The sequence below is a fragment of the Falco rusticolus genome, chromosome 2, assembly GCF_015220075.1.
Source record: "Falco rusticolus isolate bFalRus1 chromosome 2, bFalRus1.pri, whole genome shotgun sequence".
Classification (NCBI taxonomy): domain Eukaryota; kingdom Metazoa; phylum Chordata; class Aves; order Falconiformes; family Falconidae; genus Falco; species Falco rusticolus.
In genome coordinates, this window is record NC_051188.1 from 1,868,703 (window position 1) to 1,886,478 (window position 17,776).

Sequence of the window (17,776 nt, forward strand, 5' to 3'; positions counted from 1 at the left end):
GTGAATGAGCCCTGGCTAACTCCCATCCTGTGGTGCGCTGGCGTCCAGTCGGTCACCTCCGACAGCTCCCACGTCCTTCGCAAGGTGCCTTTTCCCATCTGGCTGATGGTAAGCACGATGCCTGGGAAGGTGCTGTGAACCCCTGGAAGGAGGGGTGAGTGGAGGGGTGCAGAGGTGGCCACTGGCCACTGCAGCCATATGGCTAGTGGTTTTCTCCAGGAAGCTTTTGTTGGGTTCAACGTGCTATTGGGCTTGAGGTTTTTCCCCCCTCTGTATGCCTAAGCCCTGAGCTGCTAACAGATCAATGATCCTCTTGCATAATCCCTTCCTTCAGATCGCCTCATCTCTCCCCACACAGGGTTTGGGTTGGATCCTTGGAGATTGCATTGCATGCCCCATTTAACCCACATGATATTTTCCATTTTCATCTGATGGAAAAACATCTTTCCAGACCTGCTGAGCAGCTCTTAGAGTTGCAGGAGAAGCAGGCTCATAGGTGAACCAGCAGCCTGGCTCCTGTGTGTTGGCCAGGCTGCAAAACTAGCTTTTTGCCTGTTTTTAATACCCCATGAGGACAAGTTTTACCTCTGGCTACTGCATTGTTGGACAAGAAACCAGAGACCAGAGGTAGCCCTCTTTTCTGTCATGTAGCCAGTAAATGCTCTAAAAACGCCCCTAACACTTTGAATCTCTGAACCAAACAGAAATATTCACGTTGGATTGGAGGGAAAATGATGAAATAGTTGCATCAAAGTATTCCCCAAACAAGATCTCAGCTGTGGGTGTAAGTGCATGTCGCGGAGGGGCTATTTTCTGATGACGGATCCTGTTGGGGGGAGGACAGGAGGCAGATGTTCTACCTGCTGCTCTGGCAGATCTGCTCAGCAAAGGGGAGAACAAGATAAGCGCGAAGAGAATTTGATGGTAATGAGCTACCTGCATCTGTAGCTGGAGATGGGACCTCAAGAATACTGCCTAGATGGATGAATGTCTATGCATGATGTCCTTAGCTTAACCTACTGCTTGTGTCTGACCACACAAATCCACGCTGGTGTGTGCTGAAGCTGGAGAATTGGAAATAGTTTTATAAAGACTGAATCTGTTGGCAGAAGATATTATCATCGTCTGGGCTGTGCTGCTGCAAACATCTGTTCTCCACTACAGCTGTCAGGAGTTGTGGGCACATCACTGGCAGCTTTTTACTCCAAAACCCTCTTTGCTGATACTTGGAGCTCTCCTCCAAGAGCTTTCCCATCTGCTGGGTTTCCAACTCAGCCTTCTGCTGCAGGTGCACAGTCTTACCTTACTGGCAGCATAAAAATCCCCTGATTTCCAGCATATTGAAGTGCCTGAGTGATGTAATCTAAATAGCTTTGCTGCCTGAGCCCCTCCACCACATGGCTTGGGAGCTGGAGTGAAACAGTTGTTTCTGCCAGGCTTTGGCTGCCCAGTGCCCTCAGGGGCTTCACTGGGCTTTATCGCCACCTGAACAGCACAAATCATTTCTGCTTCATTCACTCGGGGCGATTTGCAATTGCAAAAATACATTTAACTTGTGTTTCAGTGAAATAAAAAGTAAAACAAAGAAGAAAAAGTGACAATGTCTTTCCCCTCTACTCTTGATGGAAAGCTGCTGGTAAGAAAAGAGGCCACCAGACATGGCATAAAGGAGGAGTTTGAAAAGCTTGAGCTGGAGTTCAGCCCCCAGTTTGATGCCCTTAAAGCAGGGGCCTGGTGTGGGATCCTGGTCTGCATTTCTGGGAGTTGCTGTCAGAGCCAGGGTTTGAGCTGCTCTCTGCCTAGTTACACTGAATTGATGAAAGGTTTGATGGTCTGTAAATGTGAGGATTTCAGGAATAGGACTTATACTGGGTAAAATTTCTAAAAACCCAAAGTAATCTGACTGAAACAGCCCTGCCTTAAAAAAAAAAAAAAAAAAAAAAAAAAGGAAGGAACTGCAGGTGAAATACAGCAAATTCCTGAGCTTGCGGATGGAGCAGAATAGCAAGTTGTCTCCTTAAGAGATGTTTGCTGACCCATGGTCCCTCCTCTGCAGTGCTGAGGAGGCATCAGTTTGCTGAGTCGTCTTAGTATTGATGTGTGGGGTGCATGTCTTTGGAAAAAATCCAGTTTTTCCCTTTTAATCAACTTGAAATTCCATTTTTGTCACTTATAAACCTTGATTTGGTACCAAAAACTTCTAGCTTTGAGCTTTCTGCAGGACTTGGGGCCGGGAGGGGAGGGGAATAAAATATATCTATATGTAATGCCTGTAATCAGATGCTGGAGTTTGCCCAGAAAGCTGTGTTCATGTCTACCTATTGCTTGGGGTATATCATAAGAAATGCAACTTTTGCACTCGAGGAAAATCTGTTGTTTGGGTTCTTCAGTTGTGAAATACCAACAGTTGCATAAATGAAAAATTTACATGTGTAGATCTTCTTCTAATTTAGAAGACTCTTGAGTTCTCAATCAAAGTAGTTATGATGGTGCTTTCCCGCCAAGAAAATGGGAAACACGTTTTGTGTGTCTTCGTCTTAATAGATGCAGCAAACATAACATTTAGTGTCACTCTTCTGTAATTAAGCTGGGAAGTAACGAGAATTAAATCTCAATCAGAAGCATTGACTAATTACAGCATTACCCTGCTAATTCTAGGGCACACTTTCACAGGATAAAGTCAGAGAGACAAAGATTCACTGAGCAGAAAAATAAGTTGATCTTTTCTGGAGACAGAGGTAGCAGAGTTGGTGTCTCCCAACAGGTTTTATCCGTGTCACACTACCGTTGCGTGAACTCATCCGTATGCATTACGTACTCTGTTTCTCTAATGAAATATTACTTGTGCATTAACGATGGTGGTTCTGATGGATCTGCCTGGTATGAAATCAACAATTTCTTCCTGGCTGGGACTAGTCCAGGTTTGGGATAGGAGAAATTCTTTAGCATCACTGGTGGCTCTCCTGGGTCAGTGCTTTCTGAGCATCAGAGTTGATCATTATCGCTTCACTTTGTTTCTTTCCTGGGCAGCACAGAAAACAATGTGAAATAGTGTACTTCTGTGCTTGGTTCAGACTACGAGTTCAGCTGGGTTTAGCTGGTGCGATGGTCACAGCTGCCTAGGCTGGAAAATAGAGCCAGAGCTACCAGTGCCTGAAAGGACAGAAATTGAGAAGTATATGCTTATAGCATGGGGACTGTGCAGAACAGCCAATATTAGCACTCAAAATGGACTCCGCATGTCTCGTGCAATGTGTATACATTTCCTTGTTTTCCCACAGACTTGGGTTTCTAAACACCATCTTACCCTCACCTCGGGGTACAGCTGAGAGAGAAAACTTTCAGCACACAGAGCTCTGAAAAATGTCAGCACACAAAAGGAGGGAGAGTTTAAAATTGTTCCTGTTTGCAGTTTTTCATGATAACATCATTTTGGATTACAGGCTAGCATTAGAAATGTCATAAACGTTGTGATTTATGCGTGACCCCTGCAGTTCTGTGCTTTTCTTTCTGCCCTGGTGGTCACTTTAGCAATGTGTGATCTCTCTGTGGCTGTACAAACCAGAAGGTTTAAGGTCTGCTTCTGTTTTTTGTCTTCCAGCCTCCAGATGAGTACCACCTAATCTGGATCACGTCTGATCTCATTTCATTTATCGTAATTGTAGGAGTTTTTATTCCAGAAGTAAGTAGCATTGTTACAGCTCGAGTCTCGTGTATCTGTGATGTGTGTTCTTATTCAGAGCATGGGGTGGAGATGGGAGAGAGGAACACCATGCTCCTCAGATGCTTGGATTGCAATAGCAGGGAAACTGTTTATTAAAAATCCTTACAAAGACTGCAAACAATAATTCCACTTTTGAGATGTGACAGTGAATTGGATACGCGGTCACTACTTTTTAAGAAGAATGAGAGATGTCAAAATAGTAGCGATAGATGCCTTGCTCCGCTCATAAATGTGTGTGGGAGAGACTGTAAATGCTTTAGGGAAATGGACATTGAGAAAGAGGTTAAAGTGCTTTAAAGGAAGAAGAGATGTTTTGAGATTCCACCATTAGAGTCTTCAAAATGAACTTCTTAAATAGTTTGTTCCCATTTGGATGAAGAAATAGTTACTATGATTTTGCAAATCACATCAGTTGCTTAGTTGATGCATAGAGAAAGTATCTCCATTTTCCAAAGAAAAGGGGAGAGCAAGGATTTGATGAGTGCATGGCAGAACCCTCTGTTAGCCAGGGTCGCTGAAAACAAACGTGGAGCATAAAACCTAGGAGCAGAGCAAGTTCAGACACTGAGCACTGATAAATCAGGAGGAGGCAAATCAACTTCCTAATGGCAGAGTTGGCCAAGCTACCCTCCTCCTGATTATACCAGAGGAAACCATGGTGTCTTCCCAGTGATGTGCCTTTTCTTCTAGGAGGTGTTTTAGCTGTCAGTGGTGACAGTGTAATAACACTCTCTGGCAAAAAGCATGAGCTCGGAGAGATGCGCTCCCTCCCGCGAGAAGCAGCAGCCTTCTCCTGGGAAAGTGTGTCATTGGCTCTGTAATCTCATCTGCTTTGGCATGCACAAATGACTGTCCTAGAGACATGAAGGGACCTACATTTTCCTTCTTAATATCCAAAATGCCTTCGCATTAGAAGCAGCAATTTAATTTGCTTCAGCCTCATGAGCTAGTGATTTTGCTGTTGTCTTGTCCCAGATCATCTGCTTGCAGTAATCTCTTTTGCTCCCCTGGGTGCATAATTACCCAGGTATTTTTGCTGTGTTACAGTAGGCTATTGCTCCTGCCAGCACTTGTTATGGATTTGACTTCAGGCAACATATCGGGTTCGTTTATCATTGTGTCTAAATTCATGACTTGCACAGTCCCACACTGGTAAATCTGTGCCCAGTGGGTCCCCAGTTCCAGCATGTGATAATGGAGTGGGCAGCAGATTGGATCTCCTCTCAGATTGGTTTTCCTAACAGTTAATGAAACCACTGACCAAGATGAGATCAATTTTTTTTTTTGAGAAATCTTATCTGAATTGTGGGTGATCAAACCAGAAGGGCATTGTTGCTGTTGTTGTCTGGAAGCTTCCTCCACGCGCTCAGATTTGTCAGTTGGTTTAGTAGAGATGTCCCTGCTCTTCAGACCCTGTATTTCTCTGTCAGATACAGAAATAGACGGAGGAGTCTGGAGGCAGGGATTGACCTCTCTGAACAGCAGAATTTGAAGGCCAAGTTGATGAGATAGTTGCAGTCTTCTGCGTCATCTCCCCAGGTCAGTTTTAGAAGGCTTTCCTGAATCGGGCCCAGGAGACCACAGCTGAAGAAATTCAACTCACTCAACCTGCAGAATGGGAGCGCTAGGTCCCAGAGCACAGTGAAATGATGTGTGCTTGGAGAGAGGGAGAAGTCACAGCTATGTGGACTCTGCAACAGCTGGACTCTTCCTCTCTGCACAGATTGAATTTGTTCCACTTTGGAAGAGGTTTGATGGAATAGGGCAAGAGGAAGCAGGATAAGGAAGGAAAGCAGTATTGCAGGATTTCTCTTCTACCCTCTGTGTAAGTGTGATACAGGTGAGAAGAGCTGGAAACAGCCACCAGCTTTCCTCAGGGTCCACCAACCTGAAGCACTGAGCTCCCTGCTCAGCCTCTGGACCTGACGTAGAAAGGCAGTTGCTCAGAGAGGTCTGTCTGTGTGGGGTCTGTTGTAGCAGGGCCAAATGTCGTCTTTTGGATCTCTCCCTTGAGACAACTCAACCCCAAGTCAGTAAAAGGAAGAAGGAGAAACTCTAGTACCAGAGGTTGGACTTTGTGCAGCAAATGCTCTTCCAAGAGCCTTGTGCCGGAGACACCCATTTCCCTGCTGTTCCAGTTTCTCCACCACATGAAGAATTGACAGCAACATTGAAGATATATAAAAAACAAATCACGGCACAATTGCCCAACTACTACCTGCTGATGTGATTCAGCTCCAGGATAGCGGGCTTTGCATTTGGCCCTCGGTTTGGGGTGGGTGGTGGTGGGTTTTGGTTTTGTTGGTTTTTGTTTTTGGGTTTTTTTTTTGGGGGGGGGGGGCACAGTGGTGGGGTGCTGTTGTTTTTGGGTCAGTGTGTCCCCCCTCAAGTCTTTTTTGGGGCAAAACAGCTGCTTCCTTCATGCAAGGATGGGGGGGTGGGAACAGAGCCACGCTTCGATGTGCTCGTCCTCTCTCTACGCGTGGATTGTCTCTCCTCCTTACCCACGGGTAGGGATTGCTCTGCTATTCTGCTTCAGCCCTGGTGACAGGATCGTGGCAGCCTCTCTCCGGAGGGGAGTACAACTGTGATGACTTCTAACTGATCTTTTTTTGCCTCTCTTGCCTTGTTTATTTTCTTACTGCTCTGACTGTTGTGCATGTTCCTCCTCTTTTCTCTCTCTGCTGCATTCTGGCATCTCACAGCTATCACATGATCAGGTAATTCTGGTGCTTTCCTCCTCTTTCTCTTTTTTTCATTCAACCTTGCTTTTCTCTCTTTCTTTGCCCTCTCTGCTATGGCTTCACTGCAGATGGACAGGGCAGGATACAGCTTTTCATGATACTTTCAACATTCTGGCTTCACAGAGGGACCATCAGGGTCAGAACATTGCATAGGCCATAGCCATGAGCACCATGGAAGTCTGATGCTGCAGCCAGTGGATGTTCTTGAAAGCATCCTGACCTTCTGTTACAATGATCTAAGTCGCTGCTTTTTAAAACAGCCCTATTCTGAGGTCCTGCAGCATGCTGTAATTGGGAAGTTTCCAGTGATGTAATTGCTTCTCTATGGAAATAATTCCATGCAAAATACCCTCTTCCTTCCGCATTTACCAGAAGTTTTTGAGGACCAACCTCTTCTGAATTGGCCAATTCTAAAGGAAACTAAGGGTAACTCTGTTCAGCTATCTAAATAGTGCTTCTCTAGCCCTGGGATATGGATTAATAAGGCCAGTAGTAGCTGGAAAGGTCTTGGCTCAACAATTGCTGCACTTGGAGCTGGGGATCCTCAGGAGTCTCGTCGCAGTTGCAGCACTGAAACTGAAAATGCAGGGTGAAAATAAATAGCGCTGCACCCAGGAAGGGGTAAGAGCCTAGGATGCTGGATTTGAAGTGCTATCAATTGGAAACCAGATTTCTCCTTGTATTGGCTGGCTGCTCTCCCATCGTTTTCACCCGTTTGGAGGAAGCGCTGTTGCTTTTCTGCAGTATAAAGCCTTCGCCGTTGTCCGTACTCGGACCAAAGTCTTTGAGTGCCTTTCTCCATTCCTTCAGTTGTGTGCCATAGGGTAGTGTTTCTGAGGACCTGGCGCTTCCGGTCTGTGATTATCTGCCCCTCTGCCTACGCACACCTCAAGGGTCAGGGTGGCCACCTGCCAGCATGCCTGATCCATGAGGTTCTCTCGGACTTGGGGTGTTAGTCCCTGCGGCATCTCCCCAAAGCGGGACCTGGCTATGGGGCTGGGCAGAGCCCTTCTGTGGGTGCAGGAGGTTGGGCTGTTTTCCTCTTCTTGCTGCCCTTTGCTCCTGGCCATGGATAAGGAGAAGACTGGCATTGGAGGTAGACAGGCTTTTGGCAAGAGCAGTTGCAGGATGGGGACTCTGGTGCAGCTGGCTTGGCTCTTTGCTCGCTCCCATCTTATCACTCAGTACCATCAACCTTGTTTTCTTCCTGACCTGTCCCTCTCCCACCCCCTTTCCCTGCCATTTAGCATCTGCCCTCCAAACCAAGGGTCTGGTCGTGGCCCTAACATGGTGTATGCTGTCTCTGTGTTGTTGTCCCAGTATTTTTTAGTCTGTTCCCACCCTGTGTCCGTCTGGTCTGCTTTGATGCCAACCTCCCAGAACAAGACCTACCTGCTGTCTGTCTGGCCTTTTTGCACGCTGCTGTCCTAAACGTGGTCGATCACAACAGAGTCAAGGGGTAGGAGAGGTGCTATTTTCTTTTAAACAAGCTTTCTGTAGGCCAAAAGGCTACTGAGCACAGCAGAGAGTATTTCATATGGTATCGATTGGAGTTGTATTGTGGTTAATGTACTGGTGGCTCTTCTAAGAGAGGGTATTTCAAAGTACCTCTGAAAAATGGGGTTACCCTCTCTAGCTAGTTTAATTGGAGTAATGCACCCCTGTGACAAGAGTCACTTGCCCCTTGTGCATATTTAACCACGCTGGGTTTGACTGCAGCCGCCATGGGAGAGGGAGCGCAGAGAGCAGTGCTTTGTCTTCTTGGCAGGAGAGAAAAGCCCTTGGTCCCTGCACCCCTTGAGGCTGGGCTGTCTATGCCTCGGAATGGCCCGTGCCCTCCATGGGATGTCTAGGACCTATGGGCAAGAGATCATCCTGCCTTTTGGCCACACAGCCCAGCCTGATGCTGAAAACCCTGATGGTGTGGGCAAAGACAAGACTCATCGTAGCAATAGTTTTGGTCCTGATTATAATTTATCGGAGGGTCTTTTTCTGTGAGATCCTGTGCGCTCGCAACCACGTTGACCTTAGTGGATCTGCCTGCAGGGCCACAAGGGCAAAAATGGGGGTCTTCCATCAGGGTGGCTCAGCTTAGATGATGATGATAGAAGAAATAATTTTTTAAATATTTTTTAATATACTTTAATATTAGTCTTTGTCTCCTTGTACTTCCTCGTCTTGCTTCTGTCCGTGGATCTGTGCGTTGTGTGTGGTGCCATCCCACCCCTTTTCTCTGTAGCGGAGCATCTGCCTTCCATCCACACCCTGGTCAAAGCCTCTGGTGCAGTGTCACCTACTGGGATTTGGGAAGGGGATGGAAACCCCATGGAATCAACAGCAGCTAGCTTTTCCTGGGAAAAACTGCAGAACCTGTTTTGGGATGTTGCTTGTCAGGCTGATTTGTGGACCCAGGCTGGAGATGTGTGGGGCTCCTCAAATCCTCTGCTCCTGGGTAGGGGCCTAGAAATTTAAGAGAAGGTAGTTGCCACCTTCTAAAAAAATATTTTTTTTAAAAAAACCCTCACCTTCTCTTGTGTGGGTGAGCCACTAGATGGTGCCAGAAGATCAGTAATCCCAGAAGCCACCCTAAATCCCTGCTGTTTCTCCTTCAGAAATGGCCTTGTATCATCCCTGGCTCTGGCAGGGAGAATGGCATTATCCTTGAAAGCCTTCCTCTGCAGTCAGGAGGTAGGACAAATTGGTGGGGTGTGGGCTATGAAAGCCTGGCCTGAACAGCATCCCTTTGCAATGGGATTTGGGGTATGGCTGCTTTCTCTGAGGCCACCAAGCCCTGTTTTCCCCTATTGCAGCAGCAGCCCACTTCCCTACTAATGCCAGCAGCTCTGCAGCTGAGGATCTGCTACAGGGGTGCTCTCAGGCTGAAAGCAGCCTTAAAAGCAAAATCTCCCTTGAACTTGCTCCCGTTGCTTATTACTAACATCAGTAATTTTCTTTACATGTGTTCAGTAATGAGAATAAGAGTCTGGCTAATTTTAAGTCAAGCCAAGTTCCCATCAGCCTCATACTGTTCATGTGGTAGAAACCTTCTGGTGAACACTTGAGCTTCATCAAAGCTTAAAAGTGGAGGATGTGTATGTAAATATTCCGAAGTAAAGACCTGGCATTTGGGGAGGGAAGTGCACAGGGAGAAATTAACACTAAGGGCACTGTACGTGACAGCCGACTGCATGGGGACTGCTTGCACTTTTCTGCAGAGCAGCTCATGGCAGTGGCTTCACTGTGTCTCAGGCTTGAGAACTGGAGTTGTCTTTGAGCTCTCTTTCTCCCACAAACGTGAGCATGTCACTCGGTGAGGAAAAGATGGTTCTTTACTTGGCTTGGCCTCTTGTTCTGTTCCCTTTTCCAACCCTAAAAGTCAAAACAGCCCTGTCTCCTTTGGGCAGCTGAATAGCTGATGTGATAGAGAAGGATTTGGGACATCTGCAATCCTTGTTGGAATAGTGGAATTAGGATGCTCAAGGTGGTCAAAGATGACCTGCTTGTATGTCTGTACCCCTCTGAGATAACATGCTCATCTCTAAACATTCTCCTACCGTTCGGGGTTGTGCAGATGCAAGGGAGCAAAGGTGTTGAGGGTCTCTGGGACTTGTTGGTCTCCACATTGTTGTGGCTGCTTGGATTGAGGATGCTGCCGTGGTAGGAGAGACCAAGCCCTAATACCTCCTTTTTGTCTTGCAGGTGGCGCCTAGGAAGCATCAGAACCTACAACCCAGAGCAGATCATGCTCAGCGCTGCTGTCCGCCGGTCCAGTCGGGATGTCAAGATCATGAAGGAGAAGCTGATCTTCTCAGGTACAGATGGGGCTGGCCGGTCAGAGCCGTTATACCATCCCTCAGCTGTCACCCTGCTCTCTTCTGATGGAGGAGGTTGTATCGATATAGGTGTCATCTCCTGCTGGTGGGACAGGGAAAGGGTGGCTGGGCTGACCCTGCTGCACTGAACCACTTGTGGAATATGGTCATGGTTTATCCGTCCCAAACTGTTGCAGGTCTGAGCATGGATTTGCTCAGAAATCCTGCATTTAACTTCCCAAGTTATGCCATGCAGCTCTCATACTGTCCCACATCTTCTCTGCTCTCAATTGTCAACAGTGTGTCAAAAGCTATAAACCCCTTTGAAATAACGGAGTAAGTCACTGAAAATAGTGGTGATGAGTTTGGGGTAAACCTGGAATCCAGTGGCACTATAGATAGGTTGAGGGGTTCCTGATACCCTTGTGCTCTTCCCAGAGGATTTGTGCTGGAACACGCTGGCAATGTGTCCATCTCACCCCACCGCTAAGAAGGATTTCAGAAACGTGTACAAAGAGGGAAGCATTTAGCTTTAAAAGAGTAAAGTTGGTGCATGAAGCTGGAAAACTTACGTTGAAGGAATGTGAATATAACCTCCCCTTGAGCTTTGTTATGGGTTTTCTTTCTCTGTATTTAGGTTTAGAGACTTGTAGCGGGTCAGGGTTTATTGTACTGGGTGCACACACAGAGCAAAATGATGACTCCTGCTTCAAAGAGCTTATTGTGTGACATGCAGGCCTGATTCTGCCCTCTAGAGATGGTTGAAAATGAGATGTAAATCAAGGGAGTCCAGAGAGGGAAAGCAATTGGTCACAGCAGAATTAAACCTCCCCACTATTCTAGACATAAACATATCCTCAGAGGCAGGGAACGCATATTAAAGTTTTGTGCCTCTGAAACAATTTTTTTTTTGCTTAGGGAGGGTGTTTACAATTAAAACACTGGTGGTTGCACATTTTTTCCCAGTGAAACCAGTGACTATAAGAGTCTACCCTTTTCCAGAATGGCCATGTGGGTAGAGATTACGAGTGTTTTGCTCCCTTTTCTCACAGGTGACTAATTCAGCCTCATAGCATCATGTGTATGGGGGGTGGGGTGGGGTGTGTGTGTGTGTCTAGTTTTGCCTCTGATGGTGGCAGGATTATCAAGGTCTGAAATTTAGAGGCCATCTCCTATTTGAAAGCAGATCCTGTTCAGAACTGATTTTAAATGGGTGCAGTGTTACTAAAGTTAGGGTGAAATCCCTGTAGGATCAGATGGATCTCATGTGCTGGAATCACACAGCTGCTCAGTGCCTCAGTTTCCCCATGGGGGGTGTGTGTGCTCCTGGGACTTGCACCCCTGTGATGATGTCCCTGCTTTCTCTGTGCTCCCCAGAGATCAACAGTGGCGTGGAGACCACAGATGAGCTGTCTCTTTGCTCCGAGAACGGCTATGCCAACGAGATGGTCACACCCACGGATCACCGGGATACCAAGCTGCGGATGAACTGAGGGGCTTCGGTCCAACCCTGGTGCATGGCTGTCCCACACATTCGCTCTGGCAGCGAGAGCCATGCTCCTGCTTGCTGCGGGATGGGAAGCTTTGAGGAACTGCTGGTTGGGCGGAGACCCCTTCCCATACCCTATCACTAGCTGATCCGCCTCCCTGGTATGAGGTTGGGGGCTTATTTTTGTAAATATGTAGAAAATCTGATATTTTTTTTTTTAGTGTAATTTTTCCAGGGCATGAGTGGAAATACCGTGTTCATTAAATCCTCGACCTTATGGCTGAAGTTATTTGAATCTTGACGTGATAGCCTGATTCCCTTTGAGGGGTTACAGAAAGAACACACTGGACATATCTCCCCTTTCTCCCTCTTGCCCTGCTCTACTCCTTCCCTTGGTGCAGCGACTGTGTAGCTGAACATTGTGGTGTTCTTGTGAAGTGCTGTTTTTATTATGGGTGGTTGTTTGGTTGGCTTTTTATTTTGTTTTCCCCCTTTCCTGGGCAATGAAGTTTTAGCTCTAACGCAACAGGAGACTGTTTGGAGGAGAGAAGCTTTCCTAGGAGAGGAGATAGCACTGCTCTTCCCTGCTGAAGTTCAGAGCCAGGAAGGGGTTGCGCTGGCTCAGTCACTTGAGCACCTTCTTCCTGTCCTGTCCAACTTCCACAAAGACTGGATGCTCACAGGGAAAGGGCTTTCTTGAAATGTCCTGCTGCAGTCTTGAAGGTAAATCCTGAGCGGTGGCTGGAGGCTGGCCTCTGCTGGCGGCAATGCTTTCTCTCCCCCACACCCCCTTTTTTTTTATTTAAAAAAAATAAATATCTTTCTGTCTTCTCCCTGATTTGGGCTCTGTCGGGAGCCTGGGTGGCTTGCAAAAAGCAATGCCATGAGCACCATCACTGCTCTGATCTGGCTAAAGTGCCTGCCACTCTAAGTGGCATTTGCAGTTGCTCCTTGCTTCCCTGTCTTTGCACCTGCATAAGAAGAGAAGGTGGTGGTGCAGTATGAGCTTCCCCCTCTTTGGGCCAAGGAGATGCCCATGGGTGAAGTAGCTGTAAATAGTTTGGAAGGTGAAGCAGCCCTGGAGTATAATTTATTCCTGCAAGGAGACCTTTCCTCCTTGCTTTAAAAGCAGGATCTTTAAAGCTGCATGTTCATGTCCTCCAAAGGAGTGACAATCTTGCAGCAGATGCTGACAGGCTCATGAAAGCAAGAGCTCTCATCAGCGTGTTTCCAATGCAAAAGGCTTTAAACCAAAATCCTAGACCAGAGGTTAAAAGAGGTAAAAAAAGAAAAAAAAAAAAAAAAAGTCAGAAACTAAGTAGATAGTAGTTGAATTTTATCCCCTCCCTGAAATGGCTCGCAGCCAGCCCAAGGGTGGTCTTAACTCTCTGCTCTTGACCTTCAAGACATCATGGAGAGAAGCCTGGTTTGGGGTCACTGGGCTGTTCACACGAAGCTGGTTCCCAAGGCAGCTGAAGCCAGCCAGAAGGCTGCTGGAGCTGTGAATGGGCCTTGGCTCAGTCCCCATGGCCTTCTGGTATTGGGTTGCTTCCTTCCTTGCTGGATTTTGGTCGACACAATGTGCAACGTGAGAAATCCCTTTGAGTGCGAGCTTCCTTTCAAGCTTGGCATTCACCGCCTTGAAAGCAGTGGGACCATCAAAGTTGTTTACCGTGGGGGGAATGGGAGCTGAGTCTTCGGGTGCTAGCCAAACTGGGTTGTAGAGCCCGTGAGTGGCTGGGAGAAGTCGTCTTGCAGAGGAGAAGGTGGTCTGGGGGATGCTGATGTGCATCACACACCCAAAGCAGGCTTGGAAAGGCCAAAAATAAGCCATGATAAAACCAGCCTGAGCAGTTTGCTTTGGCAGCACTGAACAGCTCTATCTTTTTTAAGATGTACTGCAGTAGTATTTTGAAACCCCAGAGTCTTGGGCTTAGTGTCTAAGAATTTTGGGCAAAAGTGGCCATCTTATCTGTGTAAAAGAAAAATGCCCCTATTGATTATGAAAATATGAATTGTGATGCTTTAATAAGCACCTTCTAAGCAGTGTAAATCCAGACTTTAATTCCTTTGCATCTGCCCTGGGGTTTTATGAATGTAAGTGGAATAAGACCCCAGTCCATGGTTCCTTTTACTTTCCCCAAATACTGTCCTTCTATATGGTACTCTCTCAAGTCTGTGAAACACTGTGGGTTTTTTTCTGCAAAACTGCAAGGTTTTGGTGGATTTGAAGGCTTTTGAAAACAAAGTTGCTTCTCCCTTTAATGTGGTGCTGTATTGAAACATTCCCGGTGGATTGTCGTTGCCAAGTCAGAGATGTGAAATCTAAGCATCTGTTGATAATCACCTGCATGTCTGTTTTTATCCTTAGAGATTACTTTATTGAAAGGTCAAGTGCTTAAAATCTTGGAAGTGTTAAAAGCAATCCAAAAAAGAGTTGTTTTCACAATTCATTTTTCTTTAATCTTTTTAATGATGAGATCCAAACTTCATGCGTAATGCGCTGTCTGTTACCATTATCGTCCTGAATATTTGCTACCTTTTTTTAAAAAAAAGGATGATACTTTTTTGATGAAAATAGAGCTAGACCAAAATAAACTCTGCAATGCTCTGTGAAATAAACTGTTAGTATTCCCCTGCCAGTCTGCAATGTTATTTTGTGTTCTGAGCTCGCTTGCAAAATGATGCCGCCTTGATCTTCTTTCTGTGTTTCTGCTTTTTTGTGCTTCGTGAGGGACCTAAAGGTTTGACCAGAGGGAGGTTTAGAGATCTGTCCTTCTTGAGATTGGTGCAGTTGTGTTGCATCTCCTCTTGATGACACAAAGCTGAGCGATGTCGTTGAAACGCCTGAGGGACAGGAAGCTATTCAGAGGGACCTGGACAAGCTCCAGAAGTGGGCCTTTGTGAACCTCATGAGGTTTAACAAGGCATGTGCAAGGTTCTGTGCCTGGCAGCCCCTGGCATCCATGGGGGATGCAGGGATGGAGAGCAGCCCTGCGGAGAGGGGCTTGGGGGTGCTGGGGGATGAAAAGCTGGACATGACCCAGCAATGTGCGCTCACAGCCCAGAAAGCCGCCCGTGCCCTGGGCTGCATCCCCAGCAGCGTGGCTGGCAGGGTGAGGGAGGGGGCTCTGCCCCTCTGCTCCCCTCTGCTGAGACCCCCCCACAGCGCTGCGTCCAGATCGGGGGTCCTCAGCATCAGAAGGACACGGACCTGTCGGAGCGGGCCCAGAGGAGGCCACGGAGCTGGTCAGAGGGCTGGAGCCCCTCTGCTGTGGGGACAGGCTGGGAGAGCTGGGGCTGTGCAGCCTGGGGAGGAGAAGGCTGCGGGGAGACCTTATTGTGGCCTTTCAGTACTTAAAAAAGGGGCTGACAAGAAAGATGGGGACAGAATTTTCAGTAGGGCCTGTAGCGATAGGACAAGGGGCGATGGTTTTAAACTGAAAGAGGGGAGATTCAGACTAGATGTAAGGAAGAAATTTTTTACAATGAGGGTGGTGAGGCACTGGCACAGGTTGCCCAGGGAGGTGGTCAATGCCCCATCCCTGGAAACATTCAAGGCCAGGTTGGACGGGGCTGTGAGCAACCTCATCTAGCTGAAGATGTCCCTGACCGTGGCAGGGGGGTTGGACTAGATGACCCTTAAAGGTCCTTTCCAGCCCAAATCATTTTCTGATTCTATAGTTCTCTACCATCCAAGTCTTATAAGACAGTAGCTGAAAAGCAGTCACATGGAAAGAGGTGGCTGTGCAGACCCAGGTCTTAAACAGTAACCACAGAATAATTTTTCAGTGTTTGTGGCCATGTAGAGATAATGATGCACCCATAGAATCGATCAGGCATGAGTTTTAAACCAAACGGGAAGCAATTTAACACACATTATGCAAGTCATTGACCCAGGGTGCTGCGAAGGCCAGAAACCATAAGCAAGTTTGGAGAGGAATAAATGGCTTGTACATCCATTAGCACTTATTAAACACAGGACTTGGGTGCAAGGTCCGGCTTGGGAAGTCCCTGAGCAGTTCTTTGCTAAAAGTGTATTTTAAGGGAAAGGCTTGCTTGGTGCTTGCTCTGGGGTTTTTTTTATCCTTTACCCCAGGATCTGCTCCCAGCTGCAGACTGTGTGTGCTTTGGGTGAGAGAGGGTCTTGTCTTGGTCAGCGTGGGATTATTCTTTGTTAAGCAGCTGTTTTTTCCAGCCCCTGAATGGCTGCATTTAACTGATAGTTGAAAGGGATTAAAGTAAATACAGTGCTATCTCACTGGTTGGTGATGGGTCGTCAGTACTGTGTCATGAACTTGGCTGGCTCTGGGAATACCGTCTGAGTGTTAAATAGAAAATTGCCCTTAGGGGAAGGGGTAGAGCTCCAGATAACTACAATATTGAATAATCCCTAACTGGAGGCTGTCGTTGCTGTACCCTAGGGAAAGATACTGAAAAGTAGAAAGGAAAGAAGCCAGAGTCATGTAGGCTGTGCCTGTTGTTCAAATAAAAGAGCTGAGGATTGGTTGCTGGCTCTAAGCCCAAATGGCTTGGGACAGCCAGCATTGTGCTATTTAACTCTTTTTCTTCCTTTCTAAAACTGACCTTTACCTTTAAGGGCTTTGTGGTGCAGCTGAGATAGTTCTTGTAGTATCTGGGATTTTTTCTAACCCTTTAAATTTGCCAGTAGAGTTGTAGTCCTGGGGTCTGTGAGGTGATTTTGCTGTGACCATGCCCTAGACCTATGTAGTTATCTGCCATAAGAAGGATCTCTTATACCTCAGCTAAAGCCTTGATATGATGTAGTGGCTAGAAGCTTTCAAAGTTCGTGTGAAAGTTCTAGCCATGATATGAGCAGCAGCAACATGAGGCTGATGGCTCGTTCCCCTTCTGGACTCCAGGTGCAAGCAACCTCTTCTTGCCTGAAGCTCCTGACCAGGTTTCAAGCTTAGTTTGAGTATTGATCATATGTGAAATAGGAAGCCAAATTGTTTTTTTTCTTCTTAGTTTTCTCTCTTCTGTCTGGACCCTGTTTCTGTTCTAGTTACTTCTCTGCCCCTACTCATCTACTTGGCTTTCCTGCTTCAGTTTCTTCTCTCGGAGGCTGGTGACTGCCCTTCACTTCTGCCAAGTGCTGATGGCGAAAAGAGGGTGTCCTGACTCTCCGTAGCAAGCTGGAGCCATGGGTGGTGGTACCAGGAGTGCATAGAGGCCCGCCCTGGACAGGATGCATTTCCTTCTCTTGGGCATGTGGTGGGGAGGTACAGACCACAGCATAATCAAGTCCTAGTGACATCTCCCTCAAGATGTCTCACTGTGGCCTCTGTTCCCTGCTTTATCCAAAACTCTCTTTGACCCTTCCTCGTGTGCTTTTCAGTCTTTTTTTCCTTGCTTTCTCTTCAGGTTCACTGCATCTGTTCTTCTTCCTATTCCTTTCTCCTGGCACTCCTACTCTGCTGCTCCTTCAGGAAGCTTTGGTCCTACATTCACAGATGCCCAGAATTCCTGGTTCTATATACTTGTATTTCTCTTTTGCACCTTTTTAATGCTTGTAGCTTTGTGCGTAATGGCTTCTGTGGGCCATGTTCCAGGGGCTGGGCATGTTTAATGTGAAGAAGGGAGAGTCCTGATCCATTGTAAGATCACTGCTTCTGATCTCTGTGTTTACCCTGAGAGAAGACCCAGGGCAGTGGGCGCAAAGGAGAGGCTGAGCTCCTGCCCCTGAAGAAGGCGTCCTTCCTGTGGTGCTGCCTAGCAGACACCCCTTTCCAACACCCCCATGTCCTGCAGCTCTGTGGGGTATTTAGTGCCTTTGGTGTCACGCAGAAAGGCCATGGTGTGGGTTGTGACACAGCCTTTGCATGGTGACAGCTGCTTTGGGGCATGGTGACATCAAACTGGAAGGTCTAGGGCCAGGTGCAGCCTGGCTGTAGAAATCCACTTGACAGGCAGCTTGGCATGGGCGTAGGGATAGCTGCACCCTGGAAAGCCTTCTTGTGGTGGGAACTTTGTGCATTTACAACTG

The 17,776-nt window shown here is 47.1% G+C and overlaps 1 protein-coding gene across 1 annotated transcript in view; it reads left to right on the plus strand.

The window, feature by feature from the left end:
• GDPD5 (glycerophosphodiester phosphodiesterase domain containing 5) overlaps positions 1-11,925 on the plus strand; it is a 190,774-nt gene extending 178,849 nt beyond the window's left edge. Inside the window, exons 14-16 of the mRNA XM_037376789.1 lie at positions 33-108; positions 10,168-10,280; positions 11,658-11,925. Coding sequence (XP_037232686.1) covers positions 33-108; positions 10,168-10,280; positions 11,658-11,688 — 220 coding nt within the window. The 3' untranslated portion in view covers positions 11,689-11,925. The remainder of the gene's footprint in view (positions 1-32; positions 109-10,167; positions 10,281-11,657) is intronic.
• Positions 11,926-17,776: the final 5,851 nt, after the last annotated feature.